Source organism: Amblyomma mixtum, chromosome 1, assembly GCF_055824585.1.
Source record: "Amblyomma mixtum isolate Tamu chromosome 1, ASM5582458v1, whole genome shotgun sequence".
In the NCBI taxonomy this organism is placed as follows: Eukaryota; Metazoa; Arthropoda; class Arachnida; order Ixodida; family Ixodidae; genus Amblyomma; species Amblyomma mixtum.
This window is the reverse complement of record NC_143012.1, coordinates 180,772,719-180,797,076: the sequence shown is the minus strand read 5'-3', so window position 1 is coordinate 180,797,076 and position 24,358 is coordinate 180,772,719. Positions and strand designations below refer to the sequence as shown.

Genomic DNA, 24,358 nt, shown 5'->3' with positions numbered 1-24,358 from the left:
CTGTGACATTTCCTTACAGTAAATTACTTTCTCTCTCTATTCAGCTTCTGTGGAGCTGGTGTCTCAGAATGGAGGAAGTGCAATAGGAAATACTGCGCCACCATGGAATATAGACTTTGTAATCTATGTGCGATTGTAAGTAAATCGGTGGCATGATTTGTGCATTTCCATTAGCGCTCTGTTAGAGTCGTAAATTTGCCGCCGCGGTGGCTCAGTGGCTGTAGTGTTCGGCTGCAGACCCGAAAGATGCGGGTTCGATCTTGGCCGGGGCGGTTGAATTTTTGTGCAGGCGAAATTCTAGAGGCCCGTGTACTATTCCATGTCAGTGCACGTTAAATATCCCCAGGTGGTCGAAATTTCCGGAGCCCTTCACTACGGCGTCCCTCATAGCCCGAGTCGCTTTGGGACGTTATACCCCATAAACCACACCAAACAAGATTCGTGAATCCTGTAGAAAACTGTCATGCCCATATATTATTTTAATTTTTTTAGCAGGATGATTGAGATGGTAGCCACAAGCGCTGGTTCACGTGGTACGCTGGAAAGGTCAGGGTCATATGCAATAAAACGTGCTGCGTGATTCCATGCTTTTTTTTTTCAGCGTCCTTTTTTTTATCTTTCTGGTGCCAAGGTCGCGTATTAATGAGGGTCGTTTTATTTCTCAGCGAACAAGTACTTTGCACAAACCATTATGAACGAATTCGAGAATATATCTTCCGGGCGCAAAAATGCCAAGGCGTGAGGAGCGCAGCACTTCGTATGAAAGCGTGCGCAGAATTATCTGCGCTGTTGATGGGTAAGCAAACTAAAAATAGTCAACGATCAAGGTCGGAGCATTGCGAAGCGCCAGTGACGGGGGCAGCGCCACTTTTTCGCCTGAAAAGAGGGTGATCTTTTCTTTCTTCGTTGGTTCAGGAAGTTTATGTTTTTGTCATCTGCGCACAGACGAACTCTAGGGCACTCGTGATAAACTACCAAGTTGCCAGAGATAGCCGTTAAGATATCCACCCCTGGGCTCACTAACAACGAGGTGCGGTGGCCCAATGAATATTTTGGACCTCCCATCTTCAAGGTTGCGAGCTTATTCGGCCGATGGATCTATTCTGTGTTCAATCGATGCTTTGCGTGAGCTGTCTCAAGCGCTTTACGAGTGTTAGTCATCAGAAATTAACGTCTGCTCCGCCGCCCTTTAGGGTGTAATAGATAGTCCTAGCACAACCGTACAGCAGCTACGGTAACTGCTACACAGCAAATATGGCTATAGGCAAGCCTGGCAATAGTAGCAACGGCAACACGCCACTGAATTTGCCGTACGGTTGTCCGGCTACTCTAAAACTGTCGGCTAAAGCAAATCCTCGAGGCTCTCTTCTGTTCGGTTTCCGTATCACCATCGACGTCAACACTACCGCCGGATTCAAATGCAGGGCACCAGCCCGTGGTCTCATGATCTAACCAATCATTTTAACTAGAACGGAGAACTTTCCCCCCTCCGCGCAAAAGCCTCACTAAATAACAAGAGGTTACGTGGTGTCGTCTACAGACGAGATCGATACGCACCCCATCACTCCTCGCGCACGTTTATACTGATCAATACAACCCGAATTGCAAACACTGCGACGAAAAAGCCAATTACGATCACATCCTATGGGACTACAAAATAGAGCCACCCCCGGATGACCTGGTTACCGATCCTTCTCTCGAGCGGTGGGAGACCGTGCTGGCTAGCTCTGACCGCAGAACCAAGGTTCTGGCGATGGAGTGGGCTGACAAAGTCGTCGAGGGCTATGTACTCTCAACCACGTAATGCGAAGTTTGCGAACTCTTAGCACCAAGCTATTTCTAGAGAATAAAAAAATTGTGGCTTAGCTCAGCTAAGCCAGGATATACATGGGGAAAGGAACGTTAGGCGCCGAGCATAACAAGCTCGGCGCCCAAAAACGATGGCAAACCGGTTGCCATGGTTACGGCGCATGCGCAGTACTGTCCTGCGACGACCGCCCGAAATGCGCCGCTTCCTAGCGTAGTGTAGCTTTGCTTAAAACATAGTGACTGGCCAGTTGGTTCTGCATACTGGAAAATTAAGCGCAGCAGTAACAAGGACGAGACGAGAAGGACGCAAACACAAGCGCTGACTAACAACTGTGTTTTATTGCTCTGAGCCAGCTTGTATAAGAACTAGGTACAAAACAACAAAACAGAAACCAACACATCACCTCACGCATTCGTGGCACGATTATCGGAATTGCCTCCCGTTCCTCCAATATTTCGTCCTATCATTGGCGTTCAGAAATGATATTTCTTTTTCACTAAGGCGCACACAGGGGTTGCTGACACACTTATCTGCGCATTTTGATATCGCCAGAGCTTCTGCTATCAACCTTGTGGTGGTGTCCCGACACTTGCGAAGAATAACTGTTCTTTCAAGGGCAGGGGTGCAGCCCTCGCACTGGCTGCAGTGTAAGGCGAGTTCCCCTGAGTTTGGGTCCCTTAGGTTCCTTTTGTGCTCTTGTAGCTTTGTGTTCAGGCATCTCCCTGTTTGGCCTATATAGATGTTGCCGCACGACAGGGGAATTGAATATATCACATCTTTTTCGCAATCGACGAGACGCGGACGGTGCCTCGTCACGCAGTCGGGCTGACGTTCGGTGTCAGAATTTACTCCTTTGCACAACTGATACAGTTTCTTCGGGGCCGAGAAGAAAATATCAACCCCCGCTCTGTTTCCTATCCTTTTCAGTTTGTGTGATACCGCATGTAGGTATGGTATCACAGCTGCCTTTGTTCGGCGTTCGTTTGTGGTGGGCCCATTTCGCGATTGTTTCAGTATTCCCTCTGCAACAGCAATTAGGAGATGCGCTGGATATCCGGCTTGCTCAAGACGACGCACTTGGCTTCGAAAGGCTTCTTCTTTACGGTGGCCACATGTCTTCTCAAGAGCGCTCGCAAAGCACGACTTCACAATGGTCCTCTTCACAAGCTTTGAGTGCGCTGAGGCATACGGGAGGACTGGTTTGTTACCCCTCGGCTCACAGGCCCAGCAAACGTGTTCAGAGCCAAAGTACAGTCTTAAATCTAAGAACCTAATGTGGCCGTTGGCTGGCCGCTCATGAGTCACCGCCAACGGTCGAAGACACTCTGAAAACATTGTCAAAACTTCGGGCACTCGCGTATTCGCACAACCGTTTTCGTCGTTCAAGATCACGAGAAAATCGTCTACAAACCTAAACACTTCGTCTATTCCAAACTCAGCGCATCGGTCGTGTATCTTGCGGTCCCGGACAGCAAGGCATGTCCCCGAGTGCCCGAAATTTTGACAATGTTTTCAGAGTGTCTTCTACCGTTGGCGGTGACTCATGAGCGTATGCCTCAGCGCACTCAAAGCTTGTGAAGAGGGCCATTGTGAAGTCGTGCTTTGCGAGCGCTCTTGAGAAGAGATGTGGGCACCGTAAAGAAGAAGCCTTTCGAAGCCAAGTGCGTCGTCTTGAGCAAGCCGGATATCCAGCGCATCTCCTAATTGCTGCAGCATAGGGCATACTGAAACAATCGCGAAATGGGCCCACCACAAATGAACGTCGAACAAAGGCAGCTGTGATACCATACCTACATGCGGTATCACACAAACTGAAAAGGATAGGAAACAGAGCGGGGGTTGATATTTTCTTCTCGGCCCCGAGGAAACTGCATCAGTTGTGCAAAGGAGTAAATTCTGACACCGAACGTCAGCCCGACTGCGTGACGAGGCACCGTCCGCGTCTCGTCGATTGCGAAAAAGATGTCGTATATTCAATTCCCCTGTCATGCGGCAACATCTGTGTAGGCCAAACAGGGAGATGCCTGAACACAAGGCTACAAGAGCACAAAAGGAACCTAAGGGACCCAAACTCAGGGGAACTCGCCTTACACTGCAGCCAGTGCGAGGGCTGCACCCCTGCCCTTGAAAGAACAGTTATTCTTCGCAAGTGTCGGGACACCCCCACAAGGTTGATAGCAGAAGCTCTGGCGATATCAAAATGCGCAGATAAGCGTGTCAGCAACCCCTGTGTGCGCCTTAGTGAAAAAGAAATATCATTTCTGAACGCCAATGATAGGACGAAAGATTGGAGGAACGGGAGGCAATTCCGATAATCGTGCCACGAATGCGTGAGGTGATGTGTTGGTTTCTGTTTTGTTGTTTTGTACCTAGTTCTTACGTAGGCTGGCTCAGAGCAATAAAACACAGTTGTTAGTCAGCGCTTGTGTTTGCGTCCTTCTCGTCTCGTCCTTGTTACTGCTGCGCTGCAATTTTCCAGTAGTGTAGCTTTCGCTACAAAATGTTTTACAATCAATGCCTTGGCTGTCACAGAGTGAATGGGAGCGTCGAAGCAGTGCGCCTGGCAGCCGCCTTGACTCCAGCCATTCGTGGTAACAACGCAACGAGGTTCTGAGGTTTAAAATAGCGTGCTTCTCAGACAGGCGCTACAGCTGCAAGTGCTTGCTGGATGTCCCCACAAAGGCCCATATGCACTTTGGCCATCTTCTTTCGGCCATATCACTACGAAAGCAGGATCCAATCCCAGTGGTGATGAACATCATACCCGTCATCAGCGCCGTCCTTGTTGTCTCGTCTAGTCCTCGTCTCCTTGCGCTGCCATTTATTTGTGCTAGCGTACAGACACCTCCATTGAAAATGATGTCAGTGTGATACGAAACAGCCGTACAAGTTCGAAAGAGCGCCCTGAAGGAATTGAAACGGGGCAGAAATAACCAACTAAACCTGAATAGAAAGAGCACAGGTATTTTCAGTGGTCTCGGATATGTGTAGGAAATGATGTTGAGCCGATAGCCGCCTGTCGAGAGTAAAGAATTGGGGCCAGTAATGTACAAAGAGTAGGAAGTATGCATCGGAAATAGCCCTATTGGAACTGTATTGCATATGCGATTCGCTTTTCGAGCCTCTTGTGAAACCACCCCGTCTTGTGAAACCTTGTGAAACCACCACGTGACGATGTCTTTACTAGATTCGGCAGTGTGCGGTGACAGTTGGGTATAAGAATGGAGAGTATTATTCGGACGTATTTCATATATCTTTGAGGCCTGGTTGGATGTCCCAGGGTTACATTAGTTTTGTGTTAACATTGGAAAGACACGTAGAATTGATATCGCGACTTCAAAAGCAGTGTTTATTTTTATTAATATATCTTTTAAATGTAAAAAAAATAGTATATAGTACAATAGCTATCTAGATTTTCAGGTTGAGTGGCCTGGCGAGTCATACATCTTTAATATTAAAGTAATAAAACATTAAATACGCAGCATCTAAGGCTAACTGGGTAATAGTAGTAGCCGATTACCTACATAGCATCCGGTTTAAAACACTAATATATGAGCGACACACGCGAAACAAGGTAATGGGGAGTCCATATTTGGAAAACAAACGGAAATATGATTGCTTTCCGCACGACCTCTGCATGAGCTGCATGGCGTCTGAGGTAAGGCTAACGCAGAGGCCGGTTGGTCGATCATCTTCCCAAATGTATGCACTGCTTATAAAACATAACACGACGAAATGACATGTCACAGCAGCACAGTGCGTCGTACGTCATATGGTCGTCTTGTGTTTTCTAAGCGGCACATCCGTTTGGGAAGTGATATGCAGTTTTGAAGTAACTCGACCTTCGTGCATATGCAGCTTGGGTAAATTCCGCATGTCTCGCATGCATACGTAATCATAAAGAGAGCGCATAGAATCCGTGCTGAATTTCGTATGAGGCGCGCGCAGACACTATACGGAAAAATGGGAATCTTGACACGGAATGTATAAGTAGGGGATGTTGAAATTAATGTTTTAAATCCTCCTTTTAGCCAAAATATGTAGTCACACTTGTCAGTGGAGTAAGAAGTCTCATCTCGGGGCAAAACAAAGGGGCTAATTAACGTAAGGAACTGTATAACGGAAACGAACAAAGCAGGTTACAGAGAATGTTTCCATTCTGCAAAGGAGCTCAGTTAATCAAGATAATGCACTCCTTGGGTTGAAAAGTACTGTGTGGTGGATTGCGCGCGAGACAATGAGAGGACAACCGGGGGGGGGGGGGGGGGGGGGGGGAGAGAGAAGAAATCCCCGCTGAAGAAAGTCAGGTGCTTCAGTTTTCCAGCAGCTGTGAAGAAGCTGGAAGACTTTCTTTCTTTCTTTGACTTTCTTAGTAAATGAACATCTCTTTTCCACTCGAACGTCAGAAGTGCGGGCGCGATTCCGAGATATTAATAGTAAGTAAAAAGAGAGAGAGTGTTCTTTTGAGGAATAAAACACTAGAAGACGAAAAATAAAAAAAAAAACTTAATTTACGCCCGGAAGCTCGACCGCTTTATGCTTCTGTTGCGAGAACCGCGCGTGTGCCGCTCGCGGACATATTGATCAAGGATTTTGCGGTTGAAAAACCAGAGTAGCGCGGCAAACACGGGTGTTCTCATTAGCGTCGGGTTTCGAAACAAGTGTGGTCAAGCAGTGCGTACTTCACCCCCCCCCCCCCCTCCCTTCTCCCGCCCTTTCAGCTCCAGTCCTGCAGCTCAGTGTTTGAACGCAGATCACTTCCGAGCGTCATTTGCGAGTCCGGTAATTTTAATCAGTCTGGAGGCTGCTTTGACGAGCTCGCGGTGTTCATGTTCCCTGCGTTGTGTACACACTTCGTTATTTATTTGTTGGCTAGTTTTTTTACTCGAGCCTTTAAGCTATGTGTCGCTGGCGAGATTCCCTCACTGACGCCGCAGTTTTTTGTTGTTTGTTTTCCTTGTTCGCCGCGGGCACTGCCTGCTCGGTCGGTTTTAATTAGTGGCAAAGAAAAGCGCTCCAGAAGGAAACAGATGTGGGTCGTCTGCAAAACACTCGCGGAGCGGGCGAGACCGGGAGCAGACGGCAAAATAATCACCGGATGCTTCGGGGCGTCGCGTACCAAATGATGCGCTGCTCTTGTATGCGCTGGATAATTAGGCGCCTGTTACAGCTCGTATATACACGTCGGGTACTAACGCCTGTGAATATGAGGCAAATGAACATCTTCGCGAGCTTGTCGGGGCGCCCGGTAGTAAGCGAACAAGACACTCAATTGCCCAGCCACGCCCCCTTCCCCGCCCCTAATTGATGCGCTAAGCCTTGCGATTTGTCAGCGGTGATCACGAATTTCAGCGACTTGTTTCAGAGCAGTGTAAGCTTTGTGGACTGCGGTGGAGGCGGAACTGTAAGCACCGCGCGGTGTGGTATATTTTTTACTCGTGCAATCTCGTGGTGATAAATGGCGCTGTTCTGCACCATGTCTCTGGCGGTGTGAGCCTTGATTGCCGAGACTGCTTTGTACAGTAACTATCTAGGGTAACAACTTAGCTAAGCCTAGTAAAGGCGTTCGCAGTTTGCGCAGTCACTTTGCGTTTGAAGCGCAGAGCGCGGCCAAGATGTTTCGTCTCACCAGCCTCAGCTGGCGGGCAACTTCTTGATCTCGAGACGAGAGATGTAGCGCCACTCACAATGAAGTAAGCGAGAGAAGGAGAAAATACCCGAAGATTGTTCGCTGTCTCCGACTAGATGTAAAAAAATTTCATACACTTTCGATATGCACGTGAAATTAAACTTAAAAATTGCTATTTGAAATTACACATCATCGTCTGAAAGCGGTGCTAAATGTTCCTCTTGGTCCCAAAATAAAATTGAAATTGTACGCTGGGGGTCAAAAGTCTGTGGACCACGTGTTCCTCAAGTGAAGCCGATAGTTCTGCTATTAGCCGGCGGCTAGAAACCACACTAGTGGAGGTAAAACTAAAAAGTTTTGTTCTTGCATCTCCACAAGTGTGCTCTCTAGCCACCGGCTAATAATAAAGCTATAGCCTTCGTTTGAGGAACACCTGGTCCACAGGCTTCTGTCCCCCACTGTACGTGCACTGACATCGCTGCACAAAGGATCATTCTATCCCCTGGCGTGGACATCGAAAGTGGAAAGAGCGAAAATAAAAAGAAAAGAACACCTCGATGCGACGCCCGGTTACTTTTTCCACAGTAGCGCACTTTCTTTTCCCTTTTACCCGCCGGTGTTGCTCAGTGGCCTGGGCGTTCGGCTGCTCATCCCATGGTCGTAGGATCGAATCCCGACCTCGGCGGCCGCATTTATAGAACTCGAAGTCCTCCATTCAGCAGCAGCGTCCTAACTACTGATCCCCAGTGACGGGTAGAGCAAGCATGAATGCTGTCCATTTTGTTTTTTAATGTCTGCAACTTTATTTATTTATTTTTATTTCAAAAAACTGCATGCCAGTATTTTGGCCCTAGCAGGAGTGGCAAACATGAAATCGTACAAGCAAGATGAAAATGAAGCCACCCGCAAAACTGACAAACAGAGGCAATGGAATGGCATAAAATTCAGTAGCTCAAGTGGCGGTAAAGCACAAAATAGAAGTTGAAAGTGATCTATACATCAAGGTAGTAGAAACGTCACCAATACAGCATGAAAGAAAACTGTAAACACTCGAAATAAATGGATCATCCCATTAATCCCTTGGCCCCTTAATTCTTTACACCCCCCCCCCCCCCCCCCCCCCTCAGCACTTATGACTACATACAACCCTTGCACAGGCTCGCATAGTGCATCCAAGAGGTGTTCGAAGGGATTGGCGACCTCTCAGGACCGAGCGTCCAACCCGATGACAACAAAGGTTGCAAAAGGCACGGGCAGCGTGCATGGAGCAGTCACGGGATCGTAAAGAAGAGCCACGCGTGATCGGCTGCGGAAGGTGCCCCATAACGGCTCTGCCTGTAGAACACCTGCGTGCAGTGCGGCGTCAAAGCACAACAAAGATCACCAGGTGGTCGACGTTAATTCAGCGTCTTCCACTACGGCGCCTCTCACCCCACATGCGCATTCAGGACGTCAAACTCCGCAGAGAATAAAATTTCCTTCACCTTCCTCGCAACCCATTTCCTCCTACCGCGTTCCAGCTGTTCTCCCACAGTTTCGATACGTAGAGCGCGGAACGCGCGAGTAGAAACAGTATGAGAGGGAATATTCGAGACCGTGACGATGCGGGCCTAACACGCGCTTGTGGCTGTTGTAAATACTGGAGGCACGCCTCGTCGCAAAAACGACAGTTCACGTCTGAATTCTTTAGAGCAGTAACAGTTCTAAGGAGAGAAGCTCCAGTTTTAAAATCCGCATACGGACCAAGCGAGTACTTTGCCGTGCGCAGCTGTCATACCTCTTTGTAAAGGCCGCCGCGGTGGCTGAGCGGTTATGGTGCTCGGCTGCTGACCCGAAAGACGCGGGTTCGATCCCGGCCGCGGCGGCTGGAATTTCTTTGGAGGTGAAATTCTAGAGGCCCGTGTACTGTGCGATGTCAGTGCACGTTAAAGAACCCCAGGTGGTCGAAATTTCCGGAGCCCTCCACTACGGCGTCTCTCATAGCCTTAGTCGGTTTGGGACGTTAAACCCCATAAACCAAACCAAACAAAACCAAACCTCTTTGTAAAGCAGACGACGGGATAACCGACAGGGAATGCCTCCAATGTTTAAAACAGCCAGAGGGACCCCGACCGGCCCGCACTGCCACGGACTCGCGTGTTCTCTTGCATATTGATTGTACCTGTACGCTGTTGTTTCACATTCGATCGCAGTGGTGGCGGCGTGCTAAGGAAACGAATCTTGCATACTGTGCACTCGATGGACATCAGAGTGCACCTACTGCGCTACACAGCAAAGGAAAAACGGAGTGCGTGTAAAGCGAGCAGAGTCGTTTCACTTGTGAGTCGAGTACGAACAGCGTCCGCCTTGGGGGTCGATCGTGAGAAGGTTAAAGCTTCGACAAAGCCGGGAAAAGCTGTACGGCTCACAGCCTCCTTCGTGCATGGAAATGTCCACCTAACCTCTTACGCGGCTGCCAAATCTTCGAAGAAGTTGAGCTTTAACTTCACTCATTAGAGCATCCAGTAAGTCCTTTGGCTTCGACTGCAAACTTTGACATGGGCGTTACCCCTAGTACAGCTGACATGATGACGTCACTGACCTGTCCACCTCGGCGCAGCTAAGCCGCTGGGCAGGCTGCGCGGCTATAATCCTCAGGAGGATTTCTGCCCGGATTATAGCGGCAGACAGGTGGAGCGCAGCCTCACAAAGGCGACTGCAGTGCATGTGTTGTGTTCTTTCCCGAAGGAAATAAAAAATTCTTATGAACCTGCCGTTTTGTTATTTATTTTATTTTGATATTCCGGAACAGGTAGATTGTCACACACGATTTCGCGGTCAATACCGCCGTAAGCCGCACCTCACACCGCGGCTCTGCCTTTTGTTCGCAAGGAAGCACAAACATGCCGCGCAGACCGCGACGATGCTGACGAAACTCAATGCGAAAGCATTCGAAAGGCGAAAAGAATCGCCCTCACGTCACTGCGCGGAAACAAGCAAGCAAGCAAAGAAAAGAAACGACACGCCAACATTTCTTTTATTTATTCCAACTCCGACGTAGGCGTGTATTCGTTGCCATAGAGATAGTAAAGGCTCCGTCAAGGTCGTGACAATTTGCCTTTTTTGTTTGTTAAAAGTAGAGGCCCGATCCAAAATTTGTTTGTCGCTATTGACTATGCGACACGACATTCTTTGAAGCGCGGTTTCCGTGCACTTCGACTGAATTCACAACCAGCTAGAATCATCAAACCTTTTTTTTTAATATGAGTTATTTCTTGCGCTAGGAGTTATAACAACAATAACGGAAGGTGCGAATCATTTATGCGAAAGAGGCAACGCATAAGGAAAAAAAAAACTAATTTGTCTAAAACATTCTGCTTAAATTATTGCAGTCTACAGGGGACTTTTTGTAAGCTCAAGGCCTAAAACAGAGACAAGAACAGCAGGACTAAATCCACTGTTTTCATTTTCTAATCCCCACCCGAGTTGAACGTTGACACACAACACTCATTGCTTTCCAAGTGCTCAGGTTGAATGAGAGAAAAAATATTGTTGCACCTTTGATGACAATGCCCGCCTGATTGTTGTTTATCTTTCCGTGAGTGTTTCTTTGAGTGCCTAGCCAGACAAAGGTCACTGTCAAAAGGCTTGGAAAAAAAGGCAAGGTACTGCATGCCTTTAAACCTGCACAGAGTACACTCTATACTGTATACTTGTTGTATGGGTCTTTTGAAACGCAGATGAAAAATATTTGGGCTTAGTTTTTCCTGGCTCTTTTCTGCGATGGATGGGTTCATGCAAATGAACCAGCACGTTTACATAACAAGCGCATGCTATCGCAGTGTCAAGAGTTTGTGTTCGATCCCCACAACGCCATCCTCGTCCCCCCAAAATTAGATGACCATGATCTTTCCTGTGGGGCCATTCTTGAACTTATGGAAAAAGGAAGGAAATTGTTGCGTTTCTAGGCGACACTTTTGTTCGCTCGCGAGGCTCCACTGGTTGATCCAGGAATGTCTCCGGCCTTCCATAACGGCAGCTGTCGTCGAAGACACCTTGAAAATTTAATCACCACGACATCCAAATCGATTTTTCTTTATTTCAAGCGTCAACAGTTTGTGCGACAGCATAAACAGACGTTGGACCCCGGTCGAAGAAAGAGAGGAGTCATACCGGTACCCATCCTCGGAGAGATGATGCGTTGATGCATCGAGCTTGCCTGGCCACCATTCGTTTTTGTGTGCGTAGCAATATTTACGGGCAGATGAAAAGATGACAGTGCAAGAACGAAGAGAAGAGGCTGGCACACACAAAGAGATGACTTTAGAGTTTCGCTTTGTTTCTTGCGGCAGCATTTGTTTTGTCTAGCGTTTTTTTTTCCCTTCTGTGTTGTTGATGAATATGCATTTCGTGTATTTGCGAGAGTAAAGGACCGGTTTTGCTCGCAGTTATACTTTCATCCAGTCATGAATCCAACAAGTGGTCAGGAACGCCTACAAGGTTTCCCCGCAGAGTTACCGAGCCCGCGCCAGAACGAAGGCCACTGTTCTTTGAGATATATGTGGTGCTTTGACGCTCCATACGGTCATGCAAAGCTTGCTTTTCTCGCACTTGAGGTCAGGTTCGGAGGAGAAGGAGAGCAAACTCACCCGTAGCTACGTCACCAATGTCTCTGTACACCGAAAGTACTCTGTTCTTGCGGCTACGTCGTCCGCAGCGGCCTAGTAACCATGACAGCTACCTTACGTAGCATCGGACCATTACGGTGGGTGGTCGCATTCGATAATGAACATCCGGTTCTTTGGACGCAGCATGCAGTGTACTCTGCGTCGATGTGGAGGCTATTCGAGAACGATGAAAGAAATTTTGCATTCCTATCGAAGGAAGTTTCCGAAAACTGCTCGCTCGTGAAACTTCTTCGCATGCAATGAATGACTCGCGTGGGTAGCGCACCTGGAAGCAGGTTCCGCCACATAAGTGTCAGCCAGTGTTTTGGTTGCTTGGCTTAACAACCGATATTTAATATCCGGCTGTCCGCAACGATCTGTAGCTAGAAATTAAAAGGCACAGCGTGGGAATGACATAGCATTTTGGTTGACTCTACTCGAGATGCTGTTTTTAAGCGCTGTACGTAAGATGTTCGCCGCTAACCGCCACTCTGCCTCTCAGAAATACCCCTTCCCCTCGCCCTTCTCCGTGCCCTGCACACGCACAAACTGGCAGCGTTAGGGAGATAACTAGTAAATATTATTTAAAAGTTTCCTAACATGTGACGCGTACAGATGAAGATAAAAACCGCTTACCGTTGTGGCCAGGTGAAGCGACGCCCAGAGTGCGACCGCCATGAAAGAGACCAGTAGCCGAACCCAGGATCTGCTCTGCACGGCTGTGGACACCACGGTCATGGGACGCGGAGTAGCCTGCGCATACGAATGTGTTGCCTGTGACGTCATCAGAAGCAGATATCACGAGCACGAGAAGGGCGCACAAAGATTTTGATGCCACTCGTTCTATTGCGGAGAAGGTAAATGTAAAGGAGACACCTAGAGGGTGTACCGTACTGAATCAAGTGCTTCAGTTACCCTCCAGAAGGACAGGACCTAAGAGGCCCATGTCCGGTACATCCAGAGGCTCGGGGCTGCGGCTGTCCTGCAGAAGGTGCACCACAGGGCCCTGTTGCAGCTTCAACCGCGTTTGCAGTCGATTTTATTTTTTACGTAGACGGCACTATTCCAAACGGCAGAAACTTGAACATAAGTGAGAGAGAGCATGTTCTCTAAGACGAAAGCCGGACGAGCCGCCTTTGGCCGTGAGTGGGTGAAGGGTACCACAAGGCCAGTGCATGTGACGTTTCTCAGTGATGGACCCAGATCGACGTGTTTGCCGTTCGGTAGGTTGAGTTTCCGCGTATCTTTAACTCTTTCATATATCGAAAACGAAAGCGTTTGGAATAAATGCCAAATGATAACGAATTTGTAGGGCTCTTCGTTTTCGGGTTTTATTTTTTGCAGAACTCGGGGGGGGGGGGGGGGGGGGGGTAAAAATCGGGCGACATTCTTAGAGCTCCAGTTCGAGTACAAATTCGAGTGCAAACTCAGAAGTCGGCTCGCACTTGAAAACATCTTGAGACTCCATAATACAACATTTTGGGCGAGTTGGTTACCTACATCCATTATTACAGCGCAACGACGGCACAAAACAGTCTTGCAGAAGCTGATACTGGATTGAGACTGGCTTTGCTATCGTGTTGCTCGCTGCCGTACGGGAAATCGTACTGGGTGGTCTGTTAACTGTCTGAAGTGCACGGCTTTTTCAAATCAGCCGATAACTAGTAGGCGACGGTTCTAACTTCCCCGACATTGCAGCCCTTTGTAAAAAGATTCGATTCACAAGGTCTCAAAAAATTGGAAAGGAGGTCGCCAAGCACTTTTGTCATCAGGAGCCAGTAAAAAGGCTCCTAACGCAAGGGGACTTGCACTTCAAATGCAACTTGGCGGCTGGTCAGCTTGGAGGTAGAGTGGCTTAGTCCATCCCGGTCGTAAACAAACTCGGCCAGTTTGGGCCATAAAAGGGCAATTCCTCCAGGCTTCTTACGTTTGGATCAAATCCACCGGCTCCTCTTCCAATGAAACAGAGTACGTCCGCCTCACAAGGGATGCACGCCGGGTCGAGACGGTGGGAATTCATCTCGGAGGACGCCGAAGGGAAAGTAAGGAACGTCGGCAGAGTCTCGAGGCTAAATTTTATTACCAACCGCCGGTCGGGCATCGATCGACTTGCCCCTCTCACACACTCTCTCTCTTTCGAAAAATAAGAGAAAGAAAGAACAACATAAGAGGCAGGTTTCTTGGAGCAGTCGCCCGCTAGATGCTTGTTTTCGTTTGTCTCACACGCGTATCGATGCGCCAAGTGTCTGCTTTGCCGTGTGGCACAGGTATCGATCGGTCCTGTATATCCCTTGCTTCTTAAGTTGACGCAGCAGTTCTGTTGCGAGCAGGCTTGTTTTTCTCTCTCCTCCTTTCTCTCTTTCACCTCAATTACTTTCTCCTTCCTTTTTTCTATCTGCTTTTCTTCTTTCGTCGTGTCTTTCCTTCCTTCTCGATTATTTTTTTCAGTCGATAATTCTCTCGTGCTTCTCTCTTTCATCAAGTTTTATTAAAAACCACAGCACTCCGTCATGTTTTAAGCGTAGCTAGGATAATGTGGTAGCCATGTGCGAGTGTGATTAGGACAGCATGTTTAAAGCTCAAAAATGCAGACTGATGGGCAAGTTGGTGTGACATAATAAGGCTAAAAAAGGAGGTGCCTAGGAGAGACTAGATGCAGCGCCGTGTCTAGTCTCGTCTCTCATCCTTTGGCAGGTGTGCTGTTTTAACCTTATTATATCCGTATCTGTGGTGTGTACTGCTGTATCGAATAAGTGGCGTTATGAGATGAAGAGAAGCCAGATAAAAATGGTGGGTCATTGTGCTGCTAGTTTCACCACGTATTACCTGTTGACGTCGAAAATTCCCTTCTTTCTCCTAGAATTCCACAAACCTGACAGCTTTCTTATGCACTTTTCCATCGGCTGTATTATCGATGTAGTGTACGGATCCCAACTTAGGCAAGTATATTCAAGCTTTGACCTGATTAAAGAAGGGTAACGAGAAGTTTTACGTCAAAGGGAGAATTTGGGAGCTTATGTCACAGGAAGCGCAGTTTTCTATATGATGCTGTACAGATATTGTCAATACGTGTGTTCCATGATAGATCACTTGTGATTGTCACCCCTAAGTACCTGACAGCTTACTTCCTTCAGCTCAGAAGACGCGAGGTTGTAACTATATTTTATGGGACTCTTTCTACGGGCAATGCAGCGGGAAGCAGTTTTCTCCGTGTTAAAAGCCATGCCCCAACGACTGCGCCAGTTTACAATGTTACTAAAGGTAGCTTAGATGTCACTGATGTTGATTATTACCGATTTCACGAAATAATATGCAATTATCAGCGCACAGTCGGATCTGGACACCATAGTGAACTTCATGGACTATGTCAGCAATATATAATGACGACGGTAATGGCCCCAGGACTCTTCCCTGGGGCTCACGAGACGTGACGGGAAGGGAGCCGGACTGCTGCCTGCCAAGAATGACGTATTGCTGTCGCTTACTTAGGTTGTCATTATCCAAGAAATGAATATCTGAGGCAGACCAATTCGCCGCCGCGGTGGCTCAGCGGTTATGGTGCTCGGCTGCTGACCCGAAAGACGCGGGTTCGATACCGGCCGCAGCGGCTGGAATTTCTTTGGAGGAGAAATTCTAGAGGCCCGTGTACTGTGCGATGTCAGTGCACGGTAAAGAACCCCAGGTGGTCGAAATTTCCGGAGCCCTCCACTGCGGCGTCTCTCATAGCCTCAGTCGCTTTGGGACGTTAAACCCCATAAACCAACCAAACCAAACCAATTCGTTTTAATTTATTAGCTTATTGTGTACTACATCAAAAAGCTTTGCTAAAGTCCAAAAAGATTACGTCAGTCTGGCCATTAAACTACAGATAACAGTTGCGTCACTGTAGTATCCTTTCCGGAAACCGCGTTGGCAATCTGATATAATAAATTGTGCTCTAAAAACTCGGTAATGCGAGTGGCGATAACATGCTTCATAAGTCTGCGGCAGCACGAAAGTAATGATATGTGACGATAGTTGTTTTATACCAGGCTATCACCTTGCTTAAAAATAGGCGTGACAAGTGCTATCTTCCATTAACCTGCCACTTTAGCTGTCAGAAAAGACACATGAAAGATAATGACGAGGAACTTGACAAGTGATTCGGCATATCTAAGAAGAAACCTGTTTGGGATATTGTCCGGTACAGCAGAAGTTTTATTTCTCAGGTTGAGAAACATACAAAACACACCCTTATACTAAGCTACGAAATTCGCCTCAGACGGATGAGCGCCCGTGGCTCTCAACATGGATGGCTCCAACACAGAAAAAAAAACACTGTAAAACTAGTGGTTTAATTGGTGCTTTAATTGGCGCTTTGAACACTGATTTTTTTTTTGTTTTTTTTTTGTTTTTGCAGAACTTGCTCGGGTCAGTTTTTGAGTTGTTTTGAAGTAGAAGTCTTTTGATCTGCGTTTCGCTTTTGCGAGGGCGTTTTGACCATAGAGATCGATCAGACCTGGCTGCAGCAGTTTCTTCTTTAGTCGTTTTATTTTTAGCTTGAGATGAATAATTTGCCGATTCATCTACGGTGTCACTTCATTGGTCTTTCTACTTTTCGTGGGTACAGAATTATCTGGGCGATAGTGACATTTTTTTTTACAAACTTATTCCAGAGTGCAGATGCAGCCTCTCCGTCAAAAGAGATAAGACAGTTTCCAAGTGATGTACTATGCGGGGCCATCGGCGCGTGTGCAGTCTTTGAATTTCCGTATTTGCTGGTGTTGCGGTGCGCTGCGTGCTTGAAACGATATTGAAATGCTCACAAGGTGCTGATCAGAAAGTGCTTGCTCATCCGACACAATGAAATAAGAAAAAGCGCGAGATATAAATGTCAAATCTAAAGTGATAAGATGAGCTGGCAGTTGACTCGGGTTAATAAACTTCCGTCGTTGCCATGACGCACCATACGTAATGAAATAGTCGTGAAGAATGAATGGCAGGTTTTCCCGGCAAGATATTTAAGCAATTTTCCACAGATGCGGCACCTACTTCGTGCACAATCCTGATAGAGCTTTTGACGGAACAAGGAAAATTCCTTCTTTCTGTTATTAACGCACTACAATGTGGCGTGGAACTATGGTGGTAATGGTCTTGTCAGGACAGTGATGTTTGAAATGAACGCTGTGATATGTTCGAAGCATTTATTGTTTGAAGACTGACGAGTTCGCTTTTACGGAAAATATCGAAGATCAATCAGAAACAATTTATCGAATTTGACTATTTATTTGTTCCCTCTATAGCGTTGTCGCCCTTGTAAAATACTGCTATCGTTCTTTTTTGTTTTCCGGCACTCTGGGTAGCATTGAAGTGCAGCTCGGATGACTCTGTACTCGATGTTCGTCGGTTGATGGGTCAGGGATGAAACGTGTGCAGAATGCGATGACGGTACGGGATGTACACGTTTCCTGAACAGTCCCATCATCTTGATGCGCGCTGGTACAGACAGAGTGCCAAGCACGCACCTCTACGAGTCTCCATTCTGTTCTATATTCGGATGCTGTTAGCGCCACGTGTGACTAGGTTATGGAAAGGTTGTTAAAAGCGCCAGGAAGTAATGGAAGCATGACGACGGCACGTTGCCATGGAAACCGTGACGGAAGAAGCGTGCGTATGTGCCTTCTCATGGACGTCGATAATAATGGAGATTGGACGTGTCGGATAACCCGATTGGCATTTACTGGAGGAATATCATGAGCGAAGCAGCACTGAAGGCTACGCTGACTAACTAAAGAACCCCACCACCACAGCGGTGCATGCGATGAAAGCGGGAAAGTGAATCGAAACTGGAATAGATGAAAGCAGCTCTGAGCCTGACTATGCTTCTTTAGTAGTTTTCGGTTAGGACTACGGTGTTGGTCATAAGCGAAGCCTATAGGATAATAAGGTCTCGAAATGATTTCTCAGGCAATATGCTTCTGATATCACGTAACATGATGTACAGCGAGTATCAGGTTCCAGATAAATGTCAGTCATCTACAAGTAAGCGGCTTTCTGAAATCTACTGAAACATATATATTTTTTAATTTTTCCATTTCTTCTGTGCTCCATGTTCCCGTTCCGGAATGGATACCTTTATCACGCTGACTTTATATTTTTTTTATTTTCCCAGAGCCATGAATTTTTTAAACACTTGCCAAAAGGCATCGGCACGTCACCGATGGGAGATAAGGGCCGCCCCTGCACTTACCCTCCGAATATGAGGGAGGGGAAGTGCACGAGGGAATCGGCACGTGAACATTTCCCTAAAGGGGATATTAAGATGGGAAGAGTGGAGCGGCCATCGAAAAAGAAGGCCGGATGGGGACGCATTAGCGTCCGGGACTTGGTGAGTGAGGGTATCCGCTTTACTGCGGTCAGCTTTCTCAGCATCTTCTGGTGTCCATTTTATCTGGGTGCGTTTCTTTATTTGCTTACGGAGGGTACGTATCTCCTGAGTTACACCGAGTTCCTTTGACAATCTTTTCAGTTGTGTTATGGTCGCTAAGGAGTCTCTGTAAATATGGGCTTCTGTTATAGACACTTATTGCCTCCATAGCATCGCGGTTTGCGTAGAGCTTCATTACATTACATTATTATTTTTCTCTCCCGACTGTTAATCAACCACAGTTCGAGTTGTCGGCTTCTCTTTACGAAGAAGTTTACAGCTTTAGTTAATACGCGCATGCACTCGGCCCTGCAACCCACGCAGGCATTCTGTCGGTCCACCAGCGACTAGCGGTCATAACCAGGGGTGAGTCTTGCACGAACCGAAGGTGCGGTGAAACGAAGCGCGCGCCACCTCGCGTACCTTCGCCAGGAAGGGGAGCACGCAGAGGGCGAGCAGGGCGCACAGCGCCACTAGGCCCGCCAGGTAGGCGCCACTGGCGGGTCCCGAAGCGCTGAGCGGGTAGGCGGCTGCCGACGCCAGCGCCACCAGGGGCCAGGCGGACAGGGAGACGCAGCTGCAGCTGTCACTGGTGCCGGCGAACTGGTGCTCCAGCTCCGAGTCCCGGAACGACAGGCTCACCGGGTGCGCATGGTCGCGCAGCTCCCTGCACAGGCACCGCAGGGGGGCGTCGCTCTGTTTCTAGCGAGAGGACCTCTCACGTGTAAGACAAGACAGATTCACTCGTTAAGAGTCCAGGATCCTGGTATGTGCAAGAAGAAGAGGTCGCGGGAGTCACTCCGCCCACGAGGGAGGGTTGGAAATAACTGAGCCTTACGATTCAAGAGCAGTGGCCGTAGATGTGCAGAGGGCCGTCAGTATTTGCCTTTAGAAAGCTATGTAGATTTGTTTATTTCCACTTGAAAAGCAGTGTAAATAAGCAAGAAACATGTAGCGTTAAAGCATTATTGAACAGTACAATGCATGCCTTAACAACACTGGTGCGGACTCCACTGGGTTGGGGGAGCGGGGGGCGTTTCAATGAATGGAGTCGACTTATTGTCATGACGTCTTGCATCTGGCACGGCCGCTGGCATGTGTACACTAGCTGGTACAAGGTGGCTGACCACGATGTCATGGCAATAGGGTGGCGCCTGGCTGGCGGGCCTCCTTTGAGAGGCGTCTGCACCTTCGCTCTTGAGTTGTATTCGACTACAGAAAAACATTCCGTACACCACGCCATACAACCTGTACACGGAGCCACCCTACTCTCTGGAGGACAGCGTCACCAGTAGTGTCCTCTGAACACGTACGTTGCCTTGGCGACATTTTTTGCTATTTCCGAGCCGTCTAATCTGCCCCTACGACAGTGGTTTCGCGACCGGTGCAGTGCCCCCAGCATTTTGCGGCGTCTCCCATACGTGTACCGCACACTCACTTTTCGGTGTCCCTCTCCAGGAGCTCCTTGTGCAGGCGGCGTCGGTATTCCTTCTCGTCGCTGGACGAAGCCTCGGTGCCAGAGCCAGCCTGCGAGCGCAAAGGGAAGAGGAAGCTGGAGATATGGTCCTTTTGATCTCTGCTGCAACAGCACGCGAACCTCGAAGCGGGAGTGCGCTGTGGACGGATGTCCCTCTCGCCTCAATCGGTGGTTCACGATGTGAACGCATCTGACGCCTCCGGCTCCCGTAAGAGACTGAAAATTTTAAGCCAATAGAATTTGCGTAAAAGCGACCCGCATACTACGTTGGGCTTAGACTCTGAGTGGCTTCACAACGCGTGTTGCCTCTCGGAGCTATTGCAGCACCGTTGCTTCCAGCTCAGACAATGTGATTACGTAAGCAAGCATTGCATTTTGAATTAGATTTCAGTTCGCAATAAACAAAACCTTTGTTATCGTTTATTGTAGCTGTCGTGAAGATTGGTGCGTTTACATTTTTTCGCATTGCATATTTGATTTTACCACTTTCATCGTCTGTTAAATTTAACCCAGCATGGTAGATATTTTGTTTCCTTCATTAATCTTTTGGAACCAACCCTCTGTGTCTGTTATTATGTTTTCTTTTTCCTGGGGTATTAACCAGCCCAGGGACTTTAATGAATCCGCCTTACTTTGAGTTGACTGCCTCCACACTCCTTACGCTTCTTGATACTTCACGCCCGGTACAAATGGCAAGTTCTCCAGCGGTTTAGACGGCTGGAATAACCTCGAATTTGTTAGACGTGCGCACTTAAAACGCATTTTTTTCTCTATTTTGCATATTTCTTGTCTAACGGCAGTATATTACTTGCACACTTCTGTGTTTAAAGGCGACATCCCTTGTATTACACCCGCCAAACTGCAGGGACTGTAGAAGCGATGCCGACCGTCGAGCGAACGAGACCGAAAAGAAATGACCTCTGCTGGCCTCACGTCACTCCAAGCTATTGTTCTGCAATAATGAGAGCAGTAAGTTTGTCTAAGCGCTCGAGGGGACCGCTGCAAAGCAAACTAACTGAAACTTTTGATCAGTTGTTGTGCGTTAGAAGCAATGCTTGCACTGAAGGGAAGCCGCGTTGACACACGAACATCAAAGACCGAGCATTATGCATCTGAAGAGACAGCTGCGCAAATATTTAACTTTATTTGTTCTGCATCACACCGCTATAGCTCTCTACAAAAGCCCTGCTCACGTCTGTACTAATGAAGGGAGATTATACGATGGCTCCGTATTTACAGTTCCAGTCTTTTGTCCAAAACTTTGAAAACACTGGCTCGTGGAACGACGGCATCCAGAAAGCAGAAAGATGGCACATGGCGGCCGTGACTTTCTGCGCATGCCTTTTACGCTGCATTGTCATCAAAGTTTCAGCGTCAGCATTCCGGACAGGCGACTCCTTCATTTTTTCCTTTTTTTACCCAAAGTTTGGCGCCAGCGAATTCTAAGACTGCTCGCGCCAATGTTCTCCGACTCGGGCCGCGTCGAGGGACGGCGGCATCCGTCTTTCTTAGGCAAATGCCCTTCGGGGAAGAACGCCAAATGCGCGGGCCGCTGCAATCAATAAATAAGCGAGCGCGCTTTCCCACCCCAGATTGAAATAAAGCGCTCCCCGGTGCACCGCAGATTAAAACGGCCGGCGATGTCCCAGCTGCGTTCCTCAAGCTCGTGACCCGAGGGAGACGCGAGAACCGACTTCACGCATTGTTGGTCTGGCAGTTAGGAGCAAGAACCAAAACCAAAACAAAAGCAAAAGCAGAGCTCGCATGGCGAATTCGCTTTTTGCAAGCGAAAAAGCGATGGCATCTCCGCTTGACAATTATGAAAATTGAGTGTGCCGTAGTCAAAACTTTGGGGTACTTGTGAAAGTATACATTTTCTTCCGAAAGTTTTGGAGCATTGCGATGCGGCAATAACCTTTGCTAAAAAATTCAGGGGGCACTTTGGCTCTCTAAAGTGCTGCAAGGCGAAAGCGTTTCCTGGCCGCTGTTTGTTTTTGTTTAATTTTTTATTTTTCATATTTTGTTTATTAATTTTTTGCTCCTTTTCTTAATTTTATTGTTTTTTATTTTTTATTTTCACATCTTAATTTTGTTTTCTTTTTATTTTTGTTTATTTGCTTACTTTTATTTTTTATTTTCCTTTTCTTGACTTTACTCCTTTTATTTTATTTATGAAGCCCATGCATTAACTAAGATGCGCCTTTATTCATGCTGGAACCTTGAGCCTTTTAAGCAGTGACGACGAAAGGCGGACGAATCTGCCGACGCGTCTGTCGACACGGCTGCCGACGCGTCTGCTCACGACAGTATGAGGCATTAAAGGCTTTCGCCTTAAAATCTGACGAGTCTATGTATTTTTTGTCTTTATAACAGAGTTTTGATCATCAGTGAGGGACACCAGGCACCGGCTAAGCTCCTTCTGCTTCTGCTCTCATGACTGTCCTTCAGCGTCATATATTTACAGAAAATGTTCATGTTATTTACATACTGCTCAAGTAAAAACATTTAGCTTTGAGTATATATATTGCATTTTTGCTTTATGGTCATTAATCGCCATGGATACGCAAGTTAACAAACGAACCTCTACAGTGTCAGAGAGTTGGTTAATCCTTTACGACTTAAATGTGAAAGTCGCAAAAGAAATAGACGCAGTGTCTGTGTACCTATCCGCTGTCTGAGCTGCAAGTTATAGTGCAACTGTACTGCAAGACAGTGGTACTGACACTGTCGCTAAATTGTTTGGACATGAATGCGAGAACGTCGAGGAAAGCCACCGTCGCGAAGTGCTGCTGCTGGTCTAGCGTAAACGCGGAAACGGTGGCTGTGAGTCGACGCCACTGGCTGAAATGCCTCCTTTGAGGGGCATCTGCCGCTTCGGTCTTGAGTTGTATGTGTTCTTGAGTCATAGCCCAATACTACCATGCACCGCTACTGTACACCACCACCGCCTCCCATGCCCATGCGCAGTTAGTCCCGAGGCTGTGGTACAATATCGAGGCTCGTGACGCACCTGCAGGTTCTCGGCACCTGCCCCAACGGGAAATCTGCACATACAGCGGGGGAGGCTAGCACTGGCAGCATACGGTAGTGATGCGCGGTAACGCTGTACAATAATACCCCAGCTGTGGAGCAAGCATCGGAAGAAAATTCTAAGCAATGAGTGTTCACTTAAAAAGCGGGCAGAGCGTTACATCCTTGCACTGTGTGGCTGCCTGCCGGCTTCGGTTTCGGTTTTTAAAGAACTGAAATGGCGTGTTAAACACCTCGCATCTCGGAGGACACCTCAACCGCGCTGTAAGGAGGGAGTGAAGCGCGCTGTAAGGGAAGGGAGGAAGGAAGGAGTGAAAAAAGAAAGGAAGAAAGAGGTGCCGTAGTGGAGGGCTCCGGAATAATTTCGACCAAATGGGGATCTTTAACGTGCACTGACATCGCACAGCACACGGGCGCCTCTTGCGTTTCGCCTCCATCGAAACGCGGTCGCCGCGGTCGGGTTCGAACCCGGGTACTCCGGCTCGGTAGACGAGCGCGCTAACCACTGAACCAACGCGGTGGGTGCCGGCCGAATTTCTGCATAAAACAAAATGATAGCCTGGAACCTGCTGGCTCAAAGTGGTTGAGACCGTTTCGCAGCTGCTGAAGAATGTGTCCACCCACTGGTTCGCGAGTTTTATTGGTCATAGATCATATCGTGGTGTAGTCGATGGGTAGTACGAAGACTGCGGTGTCATTTTTGTCGAGAGTAATAGCCGAAATTGTAGCCACCGCACTGAGAGCTACGCTAGCAATACGCTTGATAGCGTACACGTGCATTCTAGCTTAAAACAACCGCGTATACTGCGATGAAATACACTTTATACACGAAAGGAGTAAAAAAGGTTTATCCCCTAGCGCACACCCTTTACGGAGCAGGGCATGGTGCCCAAGCCCTGGAGTGATTTGTATCCCTAAAAATACAGAGTCCTTACGGTTGGCAACCCAAAGAAATCCCCTCTTCAAAACACGGGAGGGCCAGCAGTCACGAAGATTTTAACCTCTATTTAACCTCCTCTATCTGCTAACTTCAGGACCTCGAGTGACGGGTTCAAAAGCCTCCTCCCAACAAGTTACTAGGCTTTGTGCGGGCAGTAAGTCTACGTTGCCAAGAGTAAGCATTCCGTACTTTTAGTGATCGAAATGTACTCCGGAACTTGGGCAGCCTCTAAAAGGGAGTACGTTAGAGGACAACTTACTCCTTTTTTTACACGCATATAGGGTTATTCTTGTTTAGAGAGTAGAACTGTTTTATTGCGTAAGCAATACTGCGCCAGGTTTCGAGCCGTCGCGCAGCTCCCGGCGGTCGCCGAGGTCAAACAGATGGAGCGCCGTTGCCGTAGTAACCACTTCAGCCACG

The 24,358-nt window shown here is 47.9% G+C and overlaps 1 protein-coding gene across 4 annotated transcripts in view; it reads right to left on the bottom strand.

Moving 5' to 3' along the window:
• LOC149370127 (adenylate cyclase type 3-like) overlaps nt 1-24,358 on the bottom strand; it is a 420,278-nt gene that overhangs the window by 52,051 nt on the left and 343,869 nt on the right. For all 4 annotated transcript variants that reach the window (XM_089560173.1, XM_089560159.1, XM_089560152.1 and 1 more), the window contains exons 8-10: nt 19,930-20,018; nt 18,915-19,158; nt 12,722-12,838 (exon numbers count right to left, since the gene is read on the bottom strand). In XM_089560173.1, the coding sequence (XP_089416299.1) occupies nt 12,722-12,838; nt 18,915-19,158; nt 19,930-20,018 (450 nt within the window). The remainder of the gene's footprint in view (nt 1-12,721; nt 12,839-18,914; nt 19,159-19,929; nt 20,019-24,358) is intronic.